Genomic DNA, 27,047 nt, shown 5'->3' with positions numbered 1-27,047 from the left:
GTTGAGTAGGACAGCAAATGTAAGAGATATGGAGTGACAGTATGTTGATGAGCTTGGTTTTGTAGGAAAAATGCTGGAAAGTTTGATCTAGACCAGAGCTAGGCTGGCAGCATAATTGATGTCGGTTATCTTGGGTTTTGTGGAAATAAAACCTTTTCATGTAAGTGGGATATTTTTTAGATAAGCTGGAAGCTAGATAAAGGTAACCTTTGTAAAGACAGGCATTAGTTATTTATCTCTGTCCAGCATTATGTTCCATGCAATGTCTTTGTAGATCTATCAGCTTTCTAGGAATGGAATATGACACACAGCTTCTAAAAATCACTGTCAGGGCTGAGAATTAATTCGTTAGTGAACTTCCCATGCAAGTCTGCTGGCAGGTATTCCCAGTGCCTAAGGCTGATCTGGAGGAAACGTGAAATTGCACTAAACATCTGCTGCAGCCAAAGAGTGGGGTTGTGAGGAATAGGAGGAGTGAGTGAGTCTCGACCTTTCTGTAGAGCTCTCTTCTGAGCAGTGCTCCTTTACTGGAGCCAAACCAAAAATCAGGCATCGCAGAGGTGACGACGCAGAGTCTGCTTGCAAGATGAGAATTGTGTTCCGCCAACCAGTGACTATAAAAGGAACACTGAAACAATGTACATATACATAAAATCTCTGTACAAAAGGGATGTTTTTGAGCAGCGTTAGCTCCGCATGCTGGTGTTCCAGAGTCAGTGCTTCAGAGGTCTGGGGAGAAGCTGAAAGCAGTTCGGAAAGGTAGTGCAAATGTGACTCAAGATCTAGGAGAGCTGCCATAGCATGAGGCATGGGACGAACTTGGTTCAGTTTGTATGGTCAAGAGAAAATTAAGGATGGGCTTTGATCAGTCTACAAGTGCAGTGTGGGAACGGGGCCATAACGAGAGGCTGCTCGGACAGCTTTAGCTGATGGAACTGGTGCTTCCCTCGTGTGTAGCTAATGCTCACCAGTCCGACCCAGGGCTGCTCATCCACCTCCAGGCAGTTGTTTACACACAGCAGTCTGTCAGGAGGAGCATCACGTGCACATGTGGAAGGGGCTGCTGACAGTAGATGGTACTTTAATTTAGCAGACGAGAGAAGGCTGTGCTCATGTAGTTTGAGGCTGGAACAAACACATCTGTATCCAAAATTGGTGAAAGCAAGTGGGTAGAGGGGAGCGTGTGTAACTTGTAGCTTTAAGATTTTAGCATGGTATTTTTCATCAAAAACTAAAAATAAGACGAGTCATGGCTTGGAGACAGCTGGGGAAAGAAGTTACTGTATTTCACTCAGTGCTCTGTTGGTCAGGAGGAGAAACTTCCTTATCATAATCATCCAACATGCCTTTTCTTATCTGAAAGTTTACCCGTCCAGAACCAAGCTGTTTTTGTTTTCCCTCTTGGAGCATCTTTTCCTTACAGGTTGTGACAAAAATGTTCCCTTTGTCACCTAAGTGCCTGTTGTTGGGACAGGCTCATTCTCTTGCTTCCCTGCCACAATATGCCTCCTGAACCAGACCTTGCCCCTGCTTTCTCCTTGTCACCAGAACTGTGCCAGTATCTGTAAAATTCTTCCTCTGCTGTTGGATTTGATCACCACAAACATCTCCACTTCCTTGGCCCTTAGGGACACAGGCGTGCGTCTGTCTTCTTGAGGAAGTGTTTTCTCTGGGAAAGACAGCTGTTCCTGAGTGCTTTCTGGGTGCTGCGCTGTGAATTGTGTGCAGATCTCCAGCTAATGGCTGTCAGCAGGGTAACCCTCAGTGGTTTGCTGAATCTTTCAAGTGCTCTCCAGCCCCGCTCTGCTGAGACAGACCCCACATCAGCAGAGCTTTCCTCATGCTGACTCTTCAGACACATCTCAGTGGGGCCAGGAGACAGCCTGGAGGAGACCATTCAGCTGTGCCTGGGGTAGGACGGCCCCCCAGCAGAGATCTGCTCTAAGCAACTGATTGCCTTGGACCCTTTCCTAAGAAGGTTGTGCAGACACGTATTCCTGCAGTGAACTACCAGAGCTGGAGGCGCGGTGCCAGAAGAGCCAGCTGTGTTTGGGATTAGATGGCTGGAAAGAAGTCTTCTCCCTGTCTTCAGAACGAAATCACTTTATAACATCTGCCACGGAGTTCTTGTGACTCATGGTTCCACGAGAAACCGTTCTCTTCCTTCTCTTTCTGTGTCTCAGTTAATTAAGGTTATTTTCCTTCCCGTTCTGTCGATGTATGCGTTTCTTCCTGGGGAGAGGACGTGGGCAGGTCCTTTTTCTGTCCATTAGTGTTTTTCCATTGCTTGAGTTCTCATGAGAACAGTGACAAAAAAAGCACTCAGCAAGGTGAGCACAGCCCAGATAACCTGACAAGGATTAGCTGGGAAGAGGACTTCCTCACCGAGCCTTTGCCTTATTGTTTTTTCAGTGCTAAGTGAATAATGAGGAGGTTTAACTAAACAGATGGGTTAGATTCAAGCCAATCTACCAGGGGTTTTGGGGAGAAGACATGCTCGTCCCAATGGCCCATCTCATCAGACCACACTTGGGGGAAGTGTTGAAAGCAGTTTATCACGTGTAATGCCTGGGCTTGATGGGGTGAGATAGGGATCAAATGTATCCCTGTCCTCTCCTTAATCCTTCATATTCCAAAAAAGTTTCCTGGAGTTCTCAGATAGATGCAAACTAAATATGTGCAGCTCTGTGTTTGAAGTCATGCTATAAAAGTCATCTCTTCCCTCTGTGCTTCCTCCACAGTCTCAGCTGCCGACGATGTATTATTGTGGGAAATGGTGGAGTACTTGCCAATAAGTCATTGGGGTTAAAAATTGATGACTATGATGTCGTTGTCAGGTGAGTCTTTGGCATCACGGTTTTCTTGTCACGTATATAGTTCCTCTGTCAGTTGACATGCTATGCAGGTGAAGGTCTAACCTGCACTAGAGGCAAGATCCAATGGTGTAAAAGTATTAACTGACATGAGGGAAATAGAAGACATAAATGTTAAAGTTACAAAGCATAGAATTGTTTGTGTTGGAAAAGGCCCCAAAGGGTTGAATGGTCCAAATTCACTGCAGTGAACAGGAACACCCATAGCTTCATCAGGTGCTCAGAGTCCCATCCAGCCTGACCTTGAGTGTCTTTTGGGATGGGGCACCCACCACCTCTCCAGGCAACCTGCGCCAGTGCCTCACAGTTAGGAGGGGAAGAACTAGGAACTGTGCAACATAGCATCTCAGGACACAGTAAACCTCCACAAGTGAGGACCCAGTAATGGTGCAACAGGAGTAGGATGTGCCTTGGAAGCTGTGAATGCTTTGCCTCTGTTTCACTGTGGGTAATGATGTTGAACAAGGGAGCAGAAGCAGAGTGGCATCAAGTGGAGACGACTGCAGTCGGAATTAGGACTTTTTTCTTTTGCTGAGAACTTGGGTCACCACCTGAAAAACGTGCTGATCTGGGAAATCGTAGGTCTGGTCGTAACTCACAGTAATTAATCTGTCAGGTCAGGGAGGTGTTCTGGGTGACTGGAGATTAACAAACATAATACCTGTACTAATGGAGAGTGAGAGAGTGTGTGTGTGGGAGGGAGGGGGATGCACTCTGGGGAGCTGCAGACCCATTTGTCTGACTGGGGAAAAGCACAGAGCTTTAGAGCAGGTTCTGAAGTGTGAGTAACCAAATATTATGATGGAAAGTAGGAAAAGTGGGATAAACTGCAGTGTGAGTTTATAAAAGGTTTAATTTAATCTAAGGTGGTGTCATTTTTCCTCAGTAAGATAACTGATTTCATATCAAAGGGAATGTAACTGATCTCAGAACTTTAGACAACCATGAGATGTGGTGCTAAATGGCAAATTCTTAGCTAAGGTGGAAGAAAGAAAATGATTACTGAAAGAATTTAAGGCAAAGAGAAGAAGTAATTTTGCACGGTGCATGTGAGGAATGAATAGAACATAGCATAATAAATACCTGCTCAACTCTGGACAAAGACCAAGAAGGTCCTTTTCAGTCCTTTGTTCCTGTGAACCGTTGTTTTCCCAGCATTGCTGTGCACAGGCCGAGTGCTGCTCAGAACAGGACAGAACTTTCACAGCCTCAGTTCATTCTGCTATTTGTGGCTATCAAAGAGCTTGTACTGCTCGTCATAGTCTGGTGACTTGCAGTGATTTGAGCTGAATTAATGTTCAGTTACAGCCCCTTCTTGCGCTCAGGCTGTTCACAAAGCAACAAGAGAACAGTTTCAACCTGTCTCTACCAGGCCACCCACTAGAATTTATATCTACTGTTTAATTTCAAAATGAAAAATTCAACTCTTTCTGCCCATGTCAATAAATCTGAGTATTTGCAAGCTGAGAGGATAAGAGGGCTGCTGAGCACCTGTACTGGTTGCAGGTTGGATAAAGGAGAGAAAAGTCAACTATGAAGGTTAAATGAAACCAGGTGGCTGGAAGTGGGACTGGAGGAGGTGAGAGCAGACTTCTTCTTAAACGTATCCACCTGCTTTCCTTGCTCCTGTGGAAGCCCTTTCTGTACAGCATCCTTTCTTATGGGTTGCAAAGCTCCTTTGAAGAATCAGATTTTGGAACCCAGGAGGTGAATTTTGAGGGGAAAAAAACGTAATGCCTTTATGGACAAAGGAGTGATCCAGCAGTATATGGAGATTCGTAATGCATTGCATGTTACCACGTGAGGAGCACTAGTTGCAGCAAGAATTTTTTTATCTGGTGGTAAAGAGAATCAAATCAGCGTTGACAGTCCTAGAACAGCTTGAGGTGAGTTTCTTGCTGCTTTATTGATGAAGTGTTACAGTGTAGATATTACCCCCAGCTGTTTTACCTGGCAAGAGCTTCTTGCAGTACTTACCAGTGCTCTGATGTGTTGAGATGCCTCCTCACAATAGACTGCAGAGGGGAAAAACAAGTGTCTCTCAGCAACCTGTGACTGAGATTCACCTCATGGTGATACATAGTGATGTTGGTGCCTCCGTTAGTCTCTGAGCCAGAACTTTTCTTGCTTAATTGCCAGTTCTGCCCCAGGGGCATGGACCCTGTGTGATGGTGCTGGCTCATTAGCAGGGCTCAGTGCTAAGCTTCCATCAGCAACTCACCTTCTGGCCCATTGCTGGAGTTCATTTTACTTGGGGGAAATGGTTTGTTTTGTTTCCTGTCTAGATACAATGTAGGGGTTCTGAGTTTGGGGAGATTTAGCAAGGCTAGCAGCAAAACGGCTAACCCTCTTTAGTTCTGAACTGAATTTCAGATTTTATGTAAGGATCTTCCTCCACTAAAATGTTTCCCACCTAAAATGCTTATCCGGGCTGAAAAAGACAAATCCAGATCCTCGTTAACATTCCTACATGAGAAAATCTGCAGTCCGTAAGCACTTTCCAGTGAACTGAACTACCCCAAGTCAAGAAAGCTGTAATAATTCAAGCAGGCAGCGCTATCCCATCAGGGGCTGCTGTTTGATGTCAGCATGATTTGCTTTCCAAAATGCTTGAAATGTCCTCAGCTTTGGGCTTCTGGTGTTGAATGGGCTGGTTGGCACGCACAGAGGAGTTCTGTACCGTGGCAGCATCTCCTCCGAGTTGCTGAGAGCAGGGTGCTGCTGCACCTTACCCAAGCACAGCCCTTCTTCTTCCTTCTGCTGGCGTTGCAGGGCACTTTGCCTTATGCATGGGGAATTAAACCAGCTGGATATTGTTCCTCCTTTTGAAAAGCATCACCTAACTGAGTTCCTGCCTAGTCTTGCTGCAGATGGGATGAGCACAAGCTCTGCACTAGGTTAGGAGTATGAGATCGATTTGTTGTCTTAAAGTTCTAGAGAGCTGCAGCCTGTTTCAGCACAGCTTCCAATCCAATTTAAATCACATGAGTGGATGTGCAAAAGTGGTTTACATTGTATTAAATCAAGTAATTTAAATAGCTTTTAATTAAGCTGTTGCCAGTTAGTGTAAAGTTGTATAAATGTTTACAGCAAAGAACTGCAGGAGCCATGGCAGCTGTGTGCATCATCGATGTGTGTTGTGTGTGATGGGGATCTGTGACAGCATCTTCTCTGCTTCCCTCCAGGCTGAACTCAGCTCCAGTGAAGGGGTTTGAAAAAGATGTGGGTGGCAAAACAACTCTCCGGATCACATATCCTGAAGGTGCAATCCAGAAAATGGAGCAGTATGAGAAGGATTCCCTGTTTGTTCTGGCGGGATTCAAATGGCAGGATTTCAAGTGGCTGAAGTACATTGTTTACAAGGAGAAAGTGGTAAGAGCACTGGTAGCTGACACTGGGGAGGTCACCTAATGAGAAATGGTGGGCAGATGTTATATCCCAATCATATGTGCCACGTTTTGCTTTGAGGAGGTTTCCTCAGCGTGCCTTCCCAGATTTACATCCATGGACTTTGGTTTTAATTAAGTCTGTTTTACAAATACATCTACTCTCTGTAACCTGAGCTTGCATCGCAGATGAGATTTTCCATTAAATAGTATGCGGTGTGTGGTATGAACAATGAATTGAACTTTTATTTTAAAGAGTACATGAAAGGAACAGCTTTTGCATGGATTTGGTAGCAATGGTAATGGGAGGACGGTTGGACTAGATGATCTTCTAGGTCCTTTCCAAGCTTGTGATTCTATGATTCAGTGATTTTTTGCACCTGTAGGATTTAAGAGCAGAGGAAGGAAGACAAAAATGACAACAGAAGAAAATGGGCTTTTGGGTGTAAGAGTGTGATGGCAGTGAATGGGTGGAGGAGGCAGCAACAGCACGATGTGTTGAAAAGGCTACAATCCATGGGTGTGATATGATCTCCTGAAGAGCACCAGCCATTATGCATTGCTAACTTGTTGCTGTACTGAGATTCGTAATTTCGGTTTGCCTAACATACCATCTAGAAGAACAATGTCACATATGTTTTAAAACCACTGAAATGGAGAAGACGTTGTTTCCCCTATGTAAATATTTTGACCCCATCAGTTGCATTAGTGCCCTTCTCTAGTGCCATAGGCCTGTTACTTGTTGGTGCTGTTCTCCATAATTCTCCCATCTAAAGTGGAATCAGGTTGTGTTGACTGGCTTCTCTTTCAGTGGGTGGCTTCTCTGTATCTGTTGTTATGAAGTCCAGAATAAGTCTCTTCTATTTGGCCATAATTCTTCTTTTACAAACTGTATTTCTCTATTTTCACATGTTCTTTAATGACTTCTCAACAAATAACCAAACCATCAGTGTTTGGAGGATAAGATGTTATATTGTGTGTTTAGAGATAAAGAGAGGAGCTTGGCGGCTCGCCTTATGCAGAATGAAAACAGTTTGGGAAAACAGTTTTATTTAGCTGTTATATAGATGGTCTTAGGGCTCGTACTCACTATTGTCTCACACTGGCACCAATTATTTTTCTATTACCAGGCAGGAGAAGTTACCTGTTAGCCTGTGGGCAAGCACCAGTGGGATTTGGTAGCATGAACAATTGAGTCAAAAGTTTTCTTTGTGGTTTGTGTCATGCTCTTGTTCTTCATTCTAGGCAAAGGAAGGATTTTAATACCTTGATGGCATCAGTGCTCTGTTGCCTGAATGCACCATTAGGGATCTATAGTTCTAAGGGTGGTTTAGTTTGCTTCAAATCCAATTGAATTTCCACCTGATGCCTGTAGTCATGGAGCACTGATTGTGATACCGTGTCCCTGGTTCTGAAGAGAGATGGTGAGCAGTTTATTAGAACTGGCAGGGTGATTGCAGTCATCTTCTTTGAATGCTGCAGCACTCAGTTTGTCCCACAGGAGAAAGAGCTTGAGCTTCTTGCACTGTTGGTTACTCTTGGAGTTGGCTCACTATCATTCTGTCTTTGGAATAAACTCCACTCTTCTTTCAGTTCTTGTAGGTGGTATTTCCCACATCTCTTAATTTCTCTTGTTCTTTTGAAAGTCTGTAGTTGATTCATATTTTCCTTGAAGATCAGTGTCAAAAAAGTACGAAGAACATCAACTAGAGAGGAGCAAACAACTGTTTAATCAGCCTTGCACTCCTTGCTATTTCTATACATCGCTTGCTGTGTCTGCTTGGCCCTTGTCACAGGGCAGCCGGTGAGTGTCCTGGTGTTTGGATGAGCCAAAGAGCAGCCACCTCCCAGCTCCAGGGCTCTGTAGTTGGTTCTTCTTGCCAAAAGAGGCAGTGCTGTGCACTTGTTCCTATTGATTCTTTCTTCCAGAGCGCTTCTCCAGTTTGCCAAGTTCCTTTGGCAGAGCTTTCCTGCATACCTGCCGTTCTTTCCAAATTCATGTCCTCTGCAATTTAATAAACATACTTTTTGCTCCATCGTCCAGGTTGGCAATAAAAACACTAAACAGAGTTGGTTCCTAGGCAGACCCCAGTCCAATGTGTCCTTCATTTCACTGAAAACTCCTTCTGAATAGGTGTTTTTATGGCCACTTCTGAGCTCATATCACAGTAGTGTCGTTAATAAAGAAACGTTTGTAGCGTCTTTGTGGAGGAGAGAGACGTCAGAGGCATTACTGAATTCCTGTTCATGCCTTGCTTCTGCCCTATGGTAATTCTTTTACTGTAGAAAGAAATAATGTTTTGTTATAAGTAATGATTTGGTTTTGACAAATCCACCTGAATTACTGCACATCTTTCTTTTGGGTGTTTTTTTCATCTTTGTTTTTTTTTTTTATAATTGATCTTCTTGTTCTGAGAAATGCAATCATAAACTGAGTCCCTTTCCTTTTTCGCCTCCTTAGGGACAGGAACTACTTCTGTCCTCTTTTCAGCTGTCTGACACTCTACCTGTTCCACCAAGTTCCCAAAGGGAATCGTTACTGTTTTTGAGGCCACTGGGTGACCAGTTCATTGAATAGTCCAGGACAGAGTCCGGGTGACTGGAAAACATCTGTCTTGTCCTCCCTGGTCTGCTCTCTCTGTGTTTGAGCTGCGATCATGCTGTCGCTGGCTCTGGCTGCAAGCAGGTGGTTTCACAGCTGCGTCTTCCAATGGAGACTAATGCAGAAAGAGCTGTGTCTGCTGGCTGGGAGGAATGGCCCAGCGGAGAGCTATCAGTGCTGTGGGAATAAGGTGTGGGTGTCTGTTTGTTCTGATAGTGATTGTTGGTATTTTTATCAGTGTGTGGCAAGGTCAAAAAGACAGACACTTGCCCCACGGTCTCTGTGGAGCATTTCTGTTTCTCTCTTGGCTGATCATCTGGAGAAAAGGGAGGTTCTCCCTTTCTTGGGTTCGTAGAGGTACTCTGTCCACCTGCTGCTTATTACTTATCTGAGATTAAGCCTGTCCCTCTGCAAAGCAGTGCTTACAGTCAGGAGTCTGACCTCAGGACAGAGATAAGGGAGATGGAAGCATCTGCCAAAGAACGTGACTGTTGTGGAAATGGACATAATCCTTCAAAAAATGGGCCAAACTCAAACTTCTGATGTTTCCTTTGTCTCTGAATTTTGATGGCAACTACATATGTCCATGGCACAGTCATGATAAGATATGAGACTTTCTGATTTCCTCCAGATGTAATCAGCCCCAGAGCTGCTTGGAGCTGTGTGACTGGATGTTCTGGGCAAGGTACCATCATCCTTGCATGGTTCTCTCAAGCAAATGAAGTCAAAGGGAGTTTATCTGTGAAAGACTAAATGAGAGACGAGTGGCTATTTATTACCAGGGTCAGTGGTTGGATTAACTTATTCTCCATGCAGCTGAGAAGGATTTATTCTGTGTTATGTTAGTCTTCGCGCAACGCTTGCACGCTGAGAAAGGGATAAGTACTTTATGCTGTAGAGAGAAGGATTTTCAGGAGATGTTAGGAGGAAAGAATCAGTGTGATGAAATAGCAGCATCAGAACAGTGAGACAGAGGATAAAGGAGAAAATAATGGCATGTGTAGTGGGTAAATGGAGAAGAGAGGGTATGGGATGGAGTAAGGTGACATGTTTAGCAGAAGGGAGTATTGCGCCATGTTGACCCAGTGTGTAGGTGTGTACAGGTGGGAAGGAAGCAGACTGGAGCCCCACAGCTTTTATGTTTATTGCAGAAGGTTCACAGGTGTGAGTTGTTCATGCAACTTTGGGCTGCAGTGCTGACTTGCAGTCGCTGCTGACGCTCCTAGGCACCTTCCTTCAATGAAGAGCTGCTGCCGTGCATCCCCAGTGGTGGATTACTCATGGACAGTCACTCAGAACTTTCTCCTGGCTGATTTTTGGCCAAAGGATGTTACCCACACATATCATGATTCACCTGGTTCCTTACCACTGCTGCACCACCTTGCATCACCTGTGTCTGTCCATCACAGAAGCTCATCCTGAAGCTCATCTAGAGTATCGGGGGAACTAGAAGAGATTTTTCTATGTGGTTCCCTTCTCTATTCTGCTGGAGAAGAATTAAATACCGTTGCATTCAGGGTGGAAGATGCTGTGTGAAACAGAGGAATTTACAAGCAGCAATTATGCAAACCAGCCATCACAGACTGGCACGGCGGCTGCTTCCAGAGTGCTTTTTTGCCATCATTAGTGAGTCAGAAGGAGCTCTTTTGTTTGCTTAGGGCTCAGTTCCCTGAACATCTGGCACACGGTAGTGAAACAGCCAAGTGAGGGCAAAGGTTTCACTAGCAATTGGCAGCCCACAAGCTTCCTTCTCGTGCAGTAATGAGCCCGTGGCTGCTTTCAGCAGGAATCTCTGCAGCCCTTGCCAGGAGGAGTCCCGTGTATAGTAAGCAGTGGCAGCACCTTGAAGCACTTTGGTAGTGAAAGTCATGGAAGCAAGTGAGCAACTGCCTGCCAGCAAGGCCAAAGTGTGGCTGTCCCCTTCAGGGGCGTGCCTCTGAATCCTGCACCCTGCAGCAATGCCACCCGAAAAGCAGCCAAGATGCAGCAGTGGGCAGGAGATAAGCCCTCTGTTTGCGAGGGCATTGCCTTCTTGCTCTCCTTCGACTCTGATAGAAGAGGACAGAAGCTGAGCTTGCTGCCCCATCATCAGTAAGAGGAAGCTTTTGATGTAGGAAGTCGTCTTAAGGGCTGTCATATTTCTTTCATTAATCTGAGTTTTCCACCAAATAGGCATTTATGAATAATCCTTCCAAAAGTGTAATGTAGGCAGGCATGGCTGGTGAGTAAGGCACGAAGGACACGATGGGGCTTGTGCTGGGGGAGAGGCAAGGAAGCCTTCCCAGAGATACATGTCCCTGGTCCCAGCAGACATGGCCAAAGGCCACTGCCACTCGCAGGGGATGTATGGAGCACCCAATAGCAGAGTGCCTTGTTTCTTCGTCGTGGTAGTTCAGAGCCGGGGTCAGGGCAGCTGAACCACTGTTGATGTTGAAGTGAAGAATAGAGTTGGAACTTGAGGCAAATTCTTCTGGCCCCTGTGAAGCCTCTGACTGAGGAAGAAGTGGGACTTTGCTTTCTGGAGAATGCTCTGTATTCCTTTAATGTAGAGTCACTGGGATTTGGTTTGTGTTTCTAGAATGATTCTTGGGACTTCTCTTTCTTAGGTTTTGATCACATTCTACCCATACAAAAGACTGTGCTGCTTGAGAGGTTGTACCCCTGTGGTCAGGACCTTCTCCCTCAGTGAGCAGTAGTGGTGGGCATGGCCCAAGGGGACCAAAGAAGACTTACAAATGCAAAAGTAAATCTTTTGCTTGAGCAAAGGAGTTCAGAACCATTTCCCGATGACATAAGAGTAAGCGTGAGCACTGGTGCTTTGTTGGAGAAGGTGAGCCATTTTTTTGCAATCATGGTCAGAGAAGAGGTTGGAAAATAAATGTGTATGCTATAAAACATCTTTCCCCTGCTGACCAGAAAAGGGAGAAGATCTTTGTCCTGTACCATGTAAGCTTTAACAAGCTTTCAAATAGCAGTGGGGTGACAGCCTGATGGGGACTTCGGTAGACAAATGACCCAGTTTGCAACATGGACTTTGGGGTAGACATCCTGGCCAGATTCCCAAAGGAAGGTTGTTGGTATGGAAGGTGCAGGCTGGAGCTTGCCCTTGGTACATACTTGCATGCAACAGCATAATAAGATTAGACAGGTCCCTGCATAGCTGAGAGCTGCTCCCACCCAGGCATACTCTGTGTCTGTAGGTATACTGTCAGCCGTCAGCTGGTGACAGGGGCTGCTCTGCTGCCACTGCAGCATGCCTGCATGGCATTTAATAATATCAGGTGGATTCATGCTGGACAGTAACATTTATTCATGCTAGTCTTTGGTAGTCCTTAAAGAACCTTTACCCCATATCTGCCAAGACAGCATCATCTTCATTTCTGACTCAGTAATCCCAGCTGAGACATGAAAATCAAAGCTCTTCAGTTAGATTTGTACTCCTCTCCAGTTCCTCTTCAGATCATTCTTAAATGAAGACACCAAAGCAGAATTATCGCCTGGAAAGACTCGATCATTGCTGTCCTAGGGCACCCTTTCTGCTGGTTGCCTCACTGTCCTGCTTTATCCTGAGACTCTTTTCCTAAAATTGTCATCTTCTAAATCTCTTCTGATGTCTGCTGCCATCCAGTTGACAATTACTTTTTCTGGGTATTTCCTGTTCCTGCCTTCTCCATCCATGGCTCAGATGAAGTAGCAATAATTATTTTTAAAAAGAAGGGAGAATTTAGAAAATTGCTTTTTCTTTCTTTTTTCTTCTTCTTCTTTTTTTTTTTTTTTAAACCATTTCCTTCTGTTGAAGAGCCAGCCTGAGCAAGGGCCAACTCCAGAGCTAATGCAGCTGTCTTGAAAAAGCATCGAGAGGGTGCTCGTGTTGTGCTCTCCCTCGCTGGCAGACACCAGCAGTATTTGGACATCAAAATTACACAGATCCTGGGAGATGCATTTCAAGGTCATAGTGCATGTAAACCCAGGTTACACTGGTAGCTGCACTGATCAAACACAGACTTGGAATATCTCAGACGGTGGAAAGGATTTCATTCCAAGTCTGATGCTGATACTAACGAAAGACATGACTCTATAAACAGCAGAGCTAACAAAATTGCCTGATCGCCTCTGGATTTATGTCTTTCTCCCTCACGCCTCCCTCTTGCACCACAGTACTCTCAAATTTCTCCCACTTCATGAATCCTCTCTGTTCCATTTGACCCCTGACTACTGCGTGCTCCCATGATGGCCAGGCCATGTGCATTTGCTGTGCCATGCACGTCATTGGGCACCCAGCAGACCAAACAAGCAGGCAAGTGCTGTTCTCGCACGGCACCGTCTCCTTCTGGCCCCACATGCAGATGTGTGGGTCCCCTCCATCCAGGCTTTGCCCCCAGGGCCACCCATGCCTGCTGTGGATACTGAGTTGCCCACATGTGCAGCAGCTGTTCCTCAATGCAAGAGCAGTGCGTTGTGAATGCAGCACGTGGGGAGTCAGAGAACATCAACAGCACCGAAATGGAGACATCGCCCAGAGGGGTTTCAGCCCTTCATGCGAGCGTTAGTGGAATAAAGATGTTCTGTGTTAACACTTGAGTAAGGACAAGAATCATTTGAAGTCTGCAAAGCCTCCTTTCTTCTAAAAGATTTCAGTTCAATTTATTTACTTTATGCACGAGATTTTGGGGAGATTTACTTACAGTCTTACTGTACCTACATAGAAGGAACTTCTTTTTCTCAGTAGACTTCAGTTAGAAGAAGTATACCTGAAGCTAGGCAAACAACCAAAAAAGGCAGCATGCTGATATCAGTGCTATTATTTTTGCTACATCTGCCCTACAGGCTTGATGAATTTACTCTTATTTCAAATCTTAAAATCAAGACTGGATGTCTTAGTAAAGTTCTGCTGAAGCTGCAGGAGAGTGGAGGTCTGGTAGAGGTTGTTGATGGAGGGAGGGAGCATTGCTCCCTGCTCTGCAGGATGTCTGAAGGATGTCAGGAGGATCTCTTGGCTTTTTGCACAGTACTGTTACAAAACAGTACCTACCTAGTGGTAGCTTGGAGCTGAAGTGAGTTATCAACCTGGACAGGTGTAATTTCCTAGAGATGTGAGCTTATAGTACTCAAGCAACATACCAGTGGAAGTGAGCACTGGCTACTGACAACCACTGAAATACAGATTTCATCAGTATCTGGGAAAACTGTGTTGCTTGAGTGTACCCACAGTTGAGCTGCACTCTTGTGTTCCCTTCTGGCCTTCCTGTTCTGTGCCTTATGGGAAGCTCTGTCTTCACTCTCTGTGACCCGTTTGTTGACTGAGGAGCAAGACAGCAAGCCAGTAGAGCCCTTGACAGCCTTGCATTGAAGTAAGGTAATTGCTTCATCCAATTTTCTTTTCCCAGTGCTTACTTAGCCAGATCTGCCTCTGTGTCCTGAGGGAGAAGGCTTCACAAAATTCCCCAGCAGAGCCCTTCAAAAAGCATTGCAACACCACAGGATGCTGTGATTTCACCCATGTGAAGACCCACTGAGGAAGGAGAAACATTAATTTGATTTTGTAAATAAAATCACATGCTTTCTATCAGTGACTGAATAGAGGCTCCCTTTCACAGCTCTAGAGTTTTGGTATCTGCATGTTTTCTTTAAAAAAAAAAAAAAAAATTCTGAACAGTAAATATTTATCCAAGATGTGTGGTTGTTAATATGATCCAGTCTTCAGTCATTTTGAATGGTGTCATGATGACAGATGTTAATTCAGAAAGGAATAGATTGGACGATTTATGCCTGAAACACATGTGTTCCTTGGCGGCCTCAGTGGATTACTGGCATAGTTAGTGCTGTCTGAGCAATTTGTAACGATGTCTCTGCCTCAAAGCACTGAGGGTCCAGGATAAGGGAGTTGATCTATATCTCTGGTTAGCTATAACGCACTGTGAGGTAGCTAAAGTCTCTGTTTGCTTTTATCTTCCTACATTTCTCTCTCCCCTTTTGCTAGGGAGATGTGCGGTGCTTCTGGCTCTTTTCTAGGCCACAACTTTTTTCTGCAAAAGAGAAAGATGCGTGTGGGGTGCAAAGCTCTGACTTCATCCACCGGAGCTCACCTCTAGGTTCAGCTTCAATCCTGCCTCTACACACGCTGTTACTTAATGCAGATAGAATCACAGAATCATTAAGGTTGGAAAAGACCTCTAAGATCACCCAGTCTGACCCCACCATGCCCACTGACCATGTCTCAGTGCCACATCCACGCAGTTCTTGGACACCTCCAGGGATGCCCACCACCTCCCTGGGCAGCTGTGCCACTGCATCACCGCTCTTTTGAAGAAGAAATTGCTCCTAATATCCAACCTGAACCTCCCCTGGTGCAACTTAAGGCCATCACCTCACATCTTATCACTGTTACCTGGGAGAAGAGGCTGACCCCCACCTCACCACAACCTCCTTTCTGGCAGTTGTAGTTGCTTGTCTTGATGACTGAAATGAAAATAAACCAAACCGTGTGAAGGCTGTGAGCAAGAGAGCCTCTGGGAACATTTTGCTAGGTCAACTCAGAAGGTCTTCTCAGCTGTTTGATTTGCCATGTTCTGGCTCTTTTCAGTGAAAAGAATTTTGCTCACAACTGGCAAGTACAGCAGATGGTGGGTCTGGCCCAGGTAATCAGCACTCTGTTTGGAAAAGCGCTCCAGAATAACGTTCTGTTTAGATGACAGTTTATATAGGTTCTCATCTTTTAAGAATAATGTTGCTAAAAATGTCGTCTTTTGTAAAACACCTATTATTAATGCAAGTCTAGAAAACAGAGTAGGGCAGGATCTCCCTGGCATCTTCCCAAACTCTTGCTGTCTTGACCTTTCTGCTTTCCCCTCCTAAAAGATGCTGAATAGTTTGTATATATTCTATAGGAACACTCAGTGAACATAGACAGTATTTGGCTTCTCATTTCAGTGAAGATGCCAAAATGGGAGAGGACAGCTTTTTTGTGTACTCTTGTTGTAGAAACAATGTAAAAATTTTCCCTAGGGACTCGCTTTAAGATAACTTCAGAGAGCAATGAGGGTTTCTAGGCCATAATTCTTAGTGTGGTGATTCTTTTGCCTTTTTTGCAGTGTGCCAAGATTTAGTCTAAATATGTGATTTTTAATGAGATGTTGTTTGTATTCAAACTTGTGAACCAGTTCAGCTCCCTAAAAAGACTTGACTGATGGGTTGTCCTCAAGCGCCCTGGGATACCCTCATGCTTTGCCACCAAAATCTGCAAAGACAGCACTGTTTTCATTCTTTTTTTTTTTTCTTTTTTTTTTCCTTTTTTTGGAGAAGGTTCCAGCATATTGTTATAAGTAGAGCAGGTAGTTGTGCTTCTAGTTGGGATCACCTCATGTTTTCTTTTGTCAGTAACCAGGAAAATGGCTCTGTCACTTCATTATGCTGTCACCTTCAAGCTGATGTTTTCCATGTTTGGCTCAGCTGGGAACTTCAGCTGAAGTAACTCAGCTGTCTTTCAGGATGAGGCTAGTGAAAATATATGATTTTCTAAGTGTTGAAAACAAACAAGCTCTCCCACCCCATTCTGAGAGACTGAAATTCTGGAATTTGGTCAGGCCGTTACCATGGCAGCCTGCTGGGATTCTTGCTATTCCTGTAAAATCCCATGGCTCGGTCTGTTCCCTGAGGCTAATCGATGCTGGCAGCTCAGTTCCATGTGCACTGAGCATGGTCCATCCTACCAGGCTTCCCGAGCCTGTGCTGGCCAGGTGTCCTTCCCATGCCCTCATTTGGGATGCAACATCTCCAGGATATAGGGATAAAATAGGATTTTCCTTGCAATTGCTTCTCCAAGTGAAATGGGGGCGTTGAACAACAGAGAGCAAGGGGTATCCTTGGGACCTCCTTTCCAAAATGGGACTTGGAGGTGGAGGGGGGTGAGTACAGGAACAGAGAGAAAAGGTTTGTCACCAACAGGGATCTCTTCAAAAGTTTGCAGGTGGGTTAGGAGTGAGTAGTTTGGAAGTCCTGGATTGCCTTCTGCCCTAATGGCTAATCCTGCTGACAGTAGTCTACTGGGGCTTATATTTGCACTTATAGAGCTGAGCTGAGTTTAATTATTCCATTTGATGGAGATTTTTTTCTTGAGTTGTTGGTTTTTTTTTTTTAATGTATTGAGTTACGCTGTAAAATTTTATAAAGAGCTCCACGGTAGTAAAATTCAGCCATCAGAAGCTAGGAGAAGCAAAATTTCATGTTATGTTTTCAGTGTTAATTCAGTTCTTCTCTGCAGATGTTATCCATTATTATATCCTCACTCTTTTGGAGCGGTGGTGTCTATCTGGTGGAGTGGGAACGCTGTGATTTAATCTGATTTCCATAGTGGAAGGAGTTAAGCCTTGGCATGAGTAGTTGCAGAAGCCACAGGACATGTGGATAAGAAAAAGAATTGCTCCCTGATGGCGGATGCTGAGACTTCCTCTGGAGGAGGTGATTTGATAGGGTGAGAGTTGATGGCCTGAAGTTGCACCAGGGGAGATTCAGGTTGGGTATTAGGAACAATTTCTTCTCCAAAAGAGTGGTGATGAGCTGGCACAGGCTGCCTGGGGAGGTGGTGCAGTCACTGTCTGAGGTGTTCATGGAGCATGGAAATGTGGCAGTGGGGGACGTGGTCAGTGGGCAATACTGGCGGTAGGTGAATGGTTGGACTAGACAATCTTAGAGGTCTATTCCAGCCCTAATGATTCTGTGATTTAGCCTTTAAATGACCATTGTGATGCTGGGGAAGTTAGATGAGAATTTTCCAAACGTAGTTGAAGTCCCCTGGGGTGGACATACCGAAAAAGTGTGCCTTCAGAAGCAGCAAAGCTAATGGAGCTGTGTTGTGAGCTTCCCAAAAGTTCTGGAAATTGAGGAGAAGGAGTCTGAATTTGAGCATCGGGAGGCAGTAGAAATTGGATGTTTGTTAGTGCATTTTCTCCCCTGTAAAATGGTGTAATACATGCCAAATGTTGCAGGGATGTTGTAAATATGAAAGTATTGCTTGTAAAATACTTATATATATGGCAATAGTAGAAAAAAATCTTATGGGAAAATTAGAATGTCAATGTTCACAACAGAAATGCTGAAGTTCTGAAGTCGCAGGGCTGTCCTGCTTCAGCACTTCCTAACATGTGGTTTTGGCCTTTCAGCCATGATATTCTTGTAATAGATGTTATATGAGTATGACATTTCCTAAACTATGTAATAAAAATTATAGTGAATTAAAGGGACTGGTCCCTGATGGATATAAAATATCCCATAAATAGTCGTAATATTACTGGGCCTGTTCTTCTTTGGGATTTTTCTGAACCTGTATTGCTTTAGATATTCTTCTGCTGAAAGGTTATTATGAATGGACAAAAAGACACAACGCAAACATAAATTATCTAAATCCATTGTTTTTCTTCTAAAAACTTCTGTCTTAAGGTATTTCAAAGCACAAAAATTTCATCAGATTTTGGCTCAAAATCCAGCTTGCATTCTGAGCAAAAGAATCTCTAGTACAGCCTATCCATCACTCTGTTCACATAGGACAAACACATCTTCCGACACACCGTATGCAAGCTATCATTTACGCTTTGACTTGAGAAATACAATATTCATCAAAATAATCTTTGGTTCTCTTTGCAGCTCATCTGCTGTGTTCCAAGTTCCATTTTTGTCACAGGACAGCCTTTTGTTACCTTACAACTGTGAACTGGATTTCACTCTCAGTTACACTGATAAAGCTGTAGAAACGCATTAAAAACAAAATAATTACTTTGGATTTGCAGTGTGCATAACACAAAGCTAAAAATTTGCACTCATGGCCCTTTAAAGCTCTAAGCCTTCTCAACCCAGTTATCAAGCCTTAATGGAAGTGATCTCTAAGCCCACATAGTGAAGTATTATTAGCTCAACTCTTCCATTGAGGAAACATAAATTTTTGCTAAAAAAAAAACCCAAAACACAATGCCTCTAGTAGCATCTTGTATTTGAAGGTGGTTTTGTATCCATCCTGCTTTGCTTCTGTCTTTGCCACTGAAAATCCTGGGTAGAAAATATATTTGGGTTTCTCATTGAGAAACAGTAGTAAAAGCTAAATTTGGGGGTTTGCAATCTATTGGGAGTTGTCTTGGCCAGTATGTTAGCTGATGGTGCTGTTGGGAGATGGAATGGCCTGGGAAATTGCAGCCATTTGATTTTAGACTTAGTAGAACTTGGAGAGATTAAATAAATATGATAAAAGATTAGAAATGACATATTATTGGATGCTCCAAGAGCTACATCTTGTTTCGTAGTCAAGATGAGGGTGGACAAGATGAGGGAAAGGTTCGAGCACCCTGCTTCAGTCAGAGCAAGAGAGCTTTCAGTGTGTAGATAGGAGTGGAACAAAATGCAGACTCTAGAAGGTAAAGATAGAGGAACTCAGAATGAGTGCCAGTCCTCAGAGCTGTGTACAGAAGGTTGTGAATGCTTCTCTGTCACCTTGAGAAAGTTGGCTAAACATACCTGAAGTACAGGATAGTGTGGCTAGCAGTTGACCATCAGCCCAGATTGCAGACTCTCAACACCTCTGTCTCGTTGCTAAAACTTCCTCTTTGCTTTGGTAATTTCATCTTGATTACTACTTGTAGAAGAGCATTTTCAAGGTCTCCACGTCTGCTTGACCACTAAGAAATGCCCTATTGGCTGATAAGATGCTTATTTTCTAGCAAAAACACACCTTCCATCTAATCCAGTTACAGCTGAGCAGAAACCTTTCAAAGGCCTCTGCAGATGGATTACAGCAATTTTGCTGTGCCCTGTGTTTGTGTGACAGCAAGTGCCTGTGGATGGCAGGTATAGAATAACCACATTCCAGCCCAGGTAGGGGCAGAGATCTTATAGCTATGTGCTTCACGGCACTTGCAGTCCTTGTGATTGCCTTGTCATTCCATTGCTTTTGCTTTCCTTTCCTGCTCTCCTTCCTCTCCATTGCTGGTGTTATGAGGGTAACAAGAGCAGTCATCGCCATTTACCGCAGGTTCTCTTTCCAGCCTTGTCATCTTTCCTGTTGCTCCGCAGCATAGTATTGTACACCTGCATTTAATAGTACTACCCCTGTTTTGGAGAGATATTAGAAATGTTGTTCTGAGAGACTTAGCCTTCTCCTAATCATAGACTCGAGGTTGGAAAAGACCACTTGGATTGTTTAGTCCAACCGCCCACCTACCTCCAATGTTGCCCACTGATCACATCCCTCAGTGCCGCTTCTCCACAGTTGTTGAACACATCCAGGAACGGTGACCCCACCACCTCCCTGGGCAGCTTGTGCCACTCTTGCAGAAAAGAAATCGTTCCTGATAGCCAGCCTCCTCTGGAGCAACTGAAAGCCATCACTTCTCATCCTATCTTTGCTCTTCCATTAAGGTCTGCTTCTTGGCTGAGGGCCTGAGTTTCTGTATTTTAGTTTACATTGTGATCCACTTTAGTGAATAAGAGATAGAAAACTGAATGGAGACCAAAAAAAAGCCTGCAACCATCTGTCCCTGTTACCCTTCTGCAGATAGACAGAATGAGGACTATAGCTCTAGGTGAGGTGTGCCATTCCTCATCACTTCCCCTAACCTACCATCTCTGGTGTGTCTGAGCTGCTGGATCTGCCGCGTGCCTCCTTCCTATGCCTGCTGCTCCATCTCTCCTCCCAGCATCAGAGGGACAGAGTTCCCCGACGGGAAGTGATTGCTTTGGAAACCTCCCTGAACATCTGTGTCCAATCAGACCGCACATCTCCACACAGCAGAGCAGCGGCCCGCAGCCGAGCATCAGCAGTAGCAAGGAGCCTTGGCGCAGGCTGCACTTCCGAGTGTGCAGCCCCAAAGGGGTTGCATCAGGGGAGCAGCCGGGATGGGCTCTGTGCTGGAGCTTGCCAGTGACAAGCTGCACAACAAAACCACAAGGCTCGAGATGGAGCTTGAAATTACAGAGTTTGGAGAGCCAAAACCACAAGGCTGCAAATTTCAGTAATTATAAGCCGGGAAAACAGTTTTTAGTTCTTTGTGAGGAGGGAAAATCCCAGGGTTTTGCCTATTGTGTAGGTAGAAATCTGAGAGCCATCTGCTGAGACTCTCCATCTCTCCCTTGAATTGTTTTAGAAATGAGATGGTGAACATGCCACAATGAGAGATCACCTGAGATGTCCTTCTGTAGGCAAAGGAGATTAGCACTGAAAAGTTACAGGGAAGAAAACAGAATGAGCAGAAATTAACACTGAAAGGACAAAATAGAGCAGTCTGAGATAGCTGAGGAAAGTGGCCAGGGAATCAGTCTGGATGAATGACAAGAGAAGCAGCCACACCAATGGGACCAAAGTGGGCAGGTTGTATTCCAACTGCAACCAGCATCTGTATTTGTGTCACACTTGCATTAAGCTAATCAGCAGGAGGACAGGTTTGGTCCTAGCGGCTCACACAGCACTGGGAAAGCAAGCCTCTGTGGTATGTGTTGTTTAACTTTTCTGGACAGCTCAAGCAACAGAAAGGATGAAAATCTGAAGCCTTTCTAAGCTTTCTTTTTACTTCTTTAGCATTTTATGTGCAGTGTAAACTCTCTTTAAAGCCCAGAACTTATGTAGGCTCCCTTTCGAAGTTCGGATCCAAGCAAAAAGCAGGTTTTGTCCACTTTAAGTAGTTTGCAGCCCTTTCTTTTTCTTTTTTTTTTTTTTTTTTAATAGTGTGCAAAATTTAAGCAATGCCATATTTAGCACTGCATGTGAAGCCTTAATTCAACATATAAATTTATTTTAGTTTCGGGGTCACACTCTGTTTTTCCAGGGAGTGCCTTCTTAAGCCCACAGTAAGATGGTTTCATTGAGTGAGAAGCTATGCAAGATTTTTGTTTATGGTCTTCATTTCTGTGAGATGGCTAACATGCTCAATACAAGTGGAATCTGCAATTTCTTTTTTTCTTCCCTGGAACTGGGAGACCTTTGCTTTACATGTGCCTTTCGGAAATTCCGAAGGTTTAGCATTTATCCATTTTTAAATGAATTTTCACAAGGAGGCAAAACTCAGCTGAGGTACCAAATCCCTCAAATCCATTGGTTAAATGGATGTAGGACTTTATTAACATTCGTGAAGTTGGGTTTTTTTCCCTTCTTTTTTTTTTTCTTGGAAAATGCTAGGATCACCGAACAACTGAAAATGTGTTATATTGGAGAATGTTAGACCACTCTGACCTCAGGCATTCATGATAATTCAACTGTGATGAAAATAAATGAGCGCTAATTAGAATTTTTTTTCCATTTTGGGTCCTGAGAGCACTTTGCAATTGTCAAAATGCGAGCTTTAATTCTTGGGATCCTTGTTGTGGTCAGCAAAAGTGTATTGTGTTTCGGCAGCTTTGAGATGGGGTCAAAACAGACATTTGGCTGTGTTAGACTGTTGGTTTGGGTAAGAACGTGCATTCTGTCCTCAAGGAGAGGACTCGAATTTCCTCGTTGAGTTTGCTGAAATATTGCCTTTTTAAGGTAGGAAGCATCTCCCAAAAGTTTCATTCTTCAGGATCTAAAATTCAGTATTGGGAAAACATAAAGAACATACTGAGTTGTTTTTTCTCCTGCTCTGTCATCACAGCTTTCACAAGTCAGGATGGACCTTTATAAGCTCATGACTTAATTCACCAAAAACGTAATGAAAGGTAACAGATCTAAGATAAAGCAGGAAGCATGCAGCTCATACGCAGCACTCTGTGCTCATTTTTAGCTCTTTGAAAGTTCTTAACAACATTTGTTTTCCAAGAGTGCATCCCCTTGTGGGCAGGTGGGACTGATCACAGCGTGTGCTGAAATGCTTAAGCCATTAATCAAACTAGCTGAAGTGCCATCAAGAGTGAAATTGTGGCACCAAAGTGGAGGTTTGCTACGCTGAAGCCCAGGCTGCCCTGTTTTCCTTGCACTTGTCATCCAACTAGTTCAAGTGCATCTGCACATGATGCTGTCACCCCTCCAGGGTGTACTGTCCCACTGTAACCTTATACTGGTGCCTTGTGGCAGCGAGCAGTGACAGCAGGAACTGTTGCCAGAGGTGCATTTTTGTAATAATAGCAATCTGCTATTTTTTGTGTGGTGTTCTTTACTGATATTTTCTTTCCCTTTTTGTTACCAGAGCGCCTCTGATGGCTTTTGGAAGTCAGTGGCGACCCGTGTTCCCAGAGAACCTCATGAGATACGTATCCTGAATCCCTACTTCATCCAGGAGGCAGCTTTCAGCTTCATTGGACTGCCTTTCAACAACGGCCTGATGGGCAGAGGGGTAGGTATAAAAGAGAGCAAGCAAAACCAAAGACGAGGATGAGAACAAGCAGCAGAGTTGGCTGCCATAACTCTTTTCCATTCGACCTCCACTGTTGAACATTGAAGGGAAGGAACTTTGGCTCCATTACCTGCAATCACTAATATCACTCATCCTGTATTCTAGGCTTATAGTAAAAGAAGGTGAATGTTGGTTTATGAGGCCCATGGTAGGAAATTCTGATATCACAGTGACAGGTTTTAGTTACAGAAGCTTGCAATAGAAAACGATGTGGTGGTTTTAGGTCCTAGTTACAAAACACCTTCATGATCCTTCTAGTATCCCTAGCCTCCAGCTTTTTAGAGTATTAGTGTGGAGCAGGGCTTTCTAGAGTTCTGATTCCTGGACATTGCGACTGTCCTCAGAGCCTGTTTAGACTTACTCTATCTAATATACAACCATTAGAAAAAGCATTACTCAGATAGGAAATTGCTCCTGTACCCACGGTTTAGTTCTTGGTTGAGACCACACATTATGTTTAGGGGCCCGTTAGCATAGCTGACAGACCCAGCTGAGTGTCACTGAGGGACATGGTTAGTGGGCATGGTAGGGATGGGCTGGCAGTTGGACAGGGTGATCTTAGCGGTCTTTTCCAAAATTTATGATTCTGTGATTATCCCAAATGTTCCCCTTAGCTAGGAACTAATGTATTTCACCTCTCTGCATTCTCCAATACTTACCTTTAGAAGGATGTGGTCTTGATTTGTCTTACAGAAAATCAGGACTGATGCCTTAATGAAGGACAGAAATCACCAGACCTTTGCCTTTATTTTCTGCAGATTTGGTTTTATTTTTAAACACGTTATTTTAATACACAAGTTATTACTTAAGCTGAGAGGAGAAGAGAGAAATCCGGAAATGAAAATGCTGTGAACTGAAGTTTATGAGGTTTTGATAGGTTGTTTAACACAGATCAGATTGGGAAATGAAGGCAGCTTAATTGAAACCTGATGTTTCACTTCATGAAAGTCTATTTGAGCATTAAAAAATAGTTTATGGAGCCCTAAGACAAGCAGTCTTTACCCCTGACCCCTGTTAGATTGTGTAAGTTGTAGTTTGCTCCTTGAGATGGGACAGAAAGAGCTCTGCAGGTGCAGAAACGTGTGGAGCTGGGACTTGAACATAGCCTGTGCTGTCTGGGCAAGGATGGTCTGACACAGCGATTCAGTGGGATGGGGCAGGTTGGTGCCTCCATGTCGAAATACGTGGTGGTGTAATGGGCAGGCTGCACGCAGGGGGCTCAGGGCTGGGGATGCCTTTAGTAATCGAGACCAACATGAAATCCTCACAAAAGGCAGTAATATTCCACTGCTTTTTGGTTCTGATGCCTAAATAAACTTCAGTGTTCCTCCTGCACACCACATATGGTAACAATGTGCTGCCAATTAACTTTGTAATTTGGTGGCTTTTTCAGCAAGGTTGAGGAGAGCTAGTAAAATAGCTCAGGGCTGATCTCAAAGCGTTTTTCTCAGGATTCAATAAAGAGTGAATGTAGTAACAACCTCTGCTTTGATAATGTAATTTGGGCCAGATGGTTCTGGAGGACAGCAGTGGGGTGCAACTCAGATGTGCATTTAGATTGTACTTGTGGTATTGGTATGTGGCAGTCAGCAAGGAGCAAACCCAGTCACCCACAGTGAGCAGTGACTTTTCTCTGGGACCAGCAAAGCTTGTCAGGAGTTTCCTCAGCCCATTTACTGAAGTTTTCAGGAGAGAGACAGATATTTCCTACCATGCATGGGCTTCTATCCATTGGGATAAGATAATGATAAACTTCAGTTTAGGACTTTAGTAATGCCTGGGGAAAATTAAAGATGTGTCTGTCCCTGAAGCTGGTTTAATGCAAGAGAGGTGAGCTAGTCTCTTTGCTTACAAAATCCTCTTAATGAACGGGCACGAGCTTGGCTGTCTAACTGAGCAGTGGGACACAAATGTGGTTTGTGTTTAGGTGAAAGTTCTCTGTATATAGGTCTTTGGGACTTGAAACCAAACAGCACTGATACTGCAGCTAGTAATTCAGGCACATAATAACCTACATTACCCTGCTGACAGGTTACTGGAGGGCAAGTACGAACATCAGTTCAACTGTGCCTTTGCCTATTGCATGTAGAACAACAGCATGGCTGTTGCTGAGGTACTTTTTGCCCTGTATTGAGTAGTTCTTCTCACTCTGTAGTGCTTGGAGCCATTGGAGCAGTGACTTTCTGGCTGCTGAGGAAGCCTGGAAGTGTGTAGGTGGCTGACAGGGCATTTCAGGTGCACCCAACCTTCAACTTGCTGAAGGAGGAACCAGGAGAAGCACACCATTGTAAGCCCATGTGCAGGATTGTTTTTGGGCACCCCACCTCTGCAGAGTGCTGATGCTGGAGCACACGTGTCATGCCCCAGGGCATCTCCTTGAGAGCCCTTTACTCTGGTAGGCAGCTTTGCAGCTACTCTGGCTGGTCGTAAGACCCTTTCTTGTTACTAGCACAGGGTCGGAAGGCACATCTTTCTGCTGTACTGGCTGGGCTGTGAACACTGCAGTGTAATCAGCCCACAAGCAACAGGGGAATGGGCACTCAGAAAAAGCATTTACAGGGTAGCAGGCAAATGCACACCTCAGCTACTTCTTAGTAAGTTCCTGACCGCATGCTCCTACACATGATGGATGGAAAGTATCTGAAGGGAGTTCACTTTTCAATGAAAGAGTTGGGCCACCAACTGCTATTTAGTGTGGGATGAAGCACATGTGTGGCCACCACAAAGCAGCAGCTAATGTAGGGAAGTCACACCCTTGCTTGCCCTCTGTTCAACTGCTGGGTCCTTGAGAAACACTGCATAGCATGGGAATCTGCTTTATGGCAAATGCTGAATCAGAGCTCATATGTTTAGGTTAGATGTGGTCAAAGGTGCTGGCTCAGGCTAAGTTACACAGGAGCTCAGCAATTAAATGGCTGAGCTGAACTGAAACCTGCTGGGCAGCATGTCACGTCTCCAGGCTCAGGTCCCTGGCCCTTCTGTTCTACTCTGCGGCAAACTGCCAGCTCTGGAGGCTTCCCTCCAGCTCACAGCAAGGGGCAGATAGGGGCGGTGAAAGAAAAGTGCTGGAGATGCTCTGTGCTGTCTTTTGAAGCCTAATATTGCAGCTGACTCTGTGCATGGATAGAGGCAGCTATAGAAGCTCCTGTGACAGGGACCACTCTGCAGAACGGCAGGCACTTTTCTTCACAATAATGCTGAATTGCTTTTTATGGTATATTTCCAAACCTGCCAGCTAAGGGAATCAAAGAGTAGGTTTGGGGTGCAAAAACAAATGAACAAACAGAAGATGTGGTCAATGTTCTGCGTATCATGGGGTGGCTCTTACAATTTTCACTCTGTATTTTGTTTGTTTGTTTTTAAAGCTTTATTGCTATTAAGTGATCAGGTCTGCAACTGATAAAAACAAGGTATGAATTTTTCCCAGATAAGTGGTTTTTCAAGTTTTCCCTCAAATAAATTAACGTAGTAGTCAAACCAGTTTGAATATCTAGCTGCAGTGTTGTTTGGGGGATTTTTCCTTAGCAACATTTACCCTTTTTTAAAAAAAGTTAACAATTGGAGTTGTCTGAACAACCCAATATGCCTTACCCTGAGCTAAGTGAAATCCCATAAATAACTGGAATTCATTTAACATATTAGGGGAGTCAAATATTTCTAAAAACAGATTTACAGCAGTCATTTCCTTCCAGTCCAGAAGGCAGTGACACAGGAGTGACCCAGGCGTGGAATGAAAGTCAGCCGGAGACTTTCACATGCACAGGCAGGGAGCAGTCACAGCCCCTGGGTCTCCAGCACAGGGCCGTGAGGGGATGCTCGGTCTCCATGAAGCCCAAAGGAGGGC

The 27,047-nt window shown here is 44.4% G+C and overlaps 1 protein-coding gene across 7 annotated transcripts in view; it reads left to right on the top strand.

The window, feature by feature from the left end:
- Positions 1-27,047, top strand: part of ST3GAL3 (ST3 beta-galactoside alpha-2,3-sialyltransferase 3) — a gene marked incomplete at both ends in the record, with an annotated part of 141,435 nt that overhangs the window by 100,249 nt on the left and 14,139 nt on the right. For 3 of the 7 annotated variants that reach the window (XM_079535606.1, XM_079535608.1, XM_079535605.1), the window contains 3 exons: positions 2,742-2,837; positions 6,059-6,245; positions 22,997-23,143. In XM_079535606.1, coding sequence (XP_079391732.1) covers positions 2,742-2,837; positions 6,059-6,245; positions 22,997-23,143 — 430 coding nt within the window. The remainder of the gene's footprint in view (positions 1-2,741; positions 2,838-6,058; positions 6,246-22,996; positions 23,144-27,047) is intronic. The other 4 variants (XM_079535611.1, XM_079535610.1, XM_079535609.1 and 1 more) reach the window with 2 other exon arrangements.

The sequence above is a fragment of the Tetrao urogallus genome (assembly GCF_951394365.1).
Source record: "Tetrao urogallus genome assembly, chromosome: 5".
NCBI classification, from domain to species: domain Eukaryota; kingdom Metazoa; phylum Chordata; class Aves; order Galliformes; family Phasianidae; genus Tetrao; species Tetrao urogallus.
Note: the sequence above shows the minus strand (reverse complement) of the source record. Positions and strands in the feature narration are given on the sequence as shown.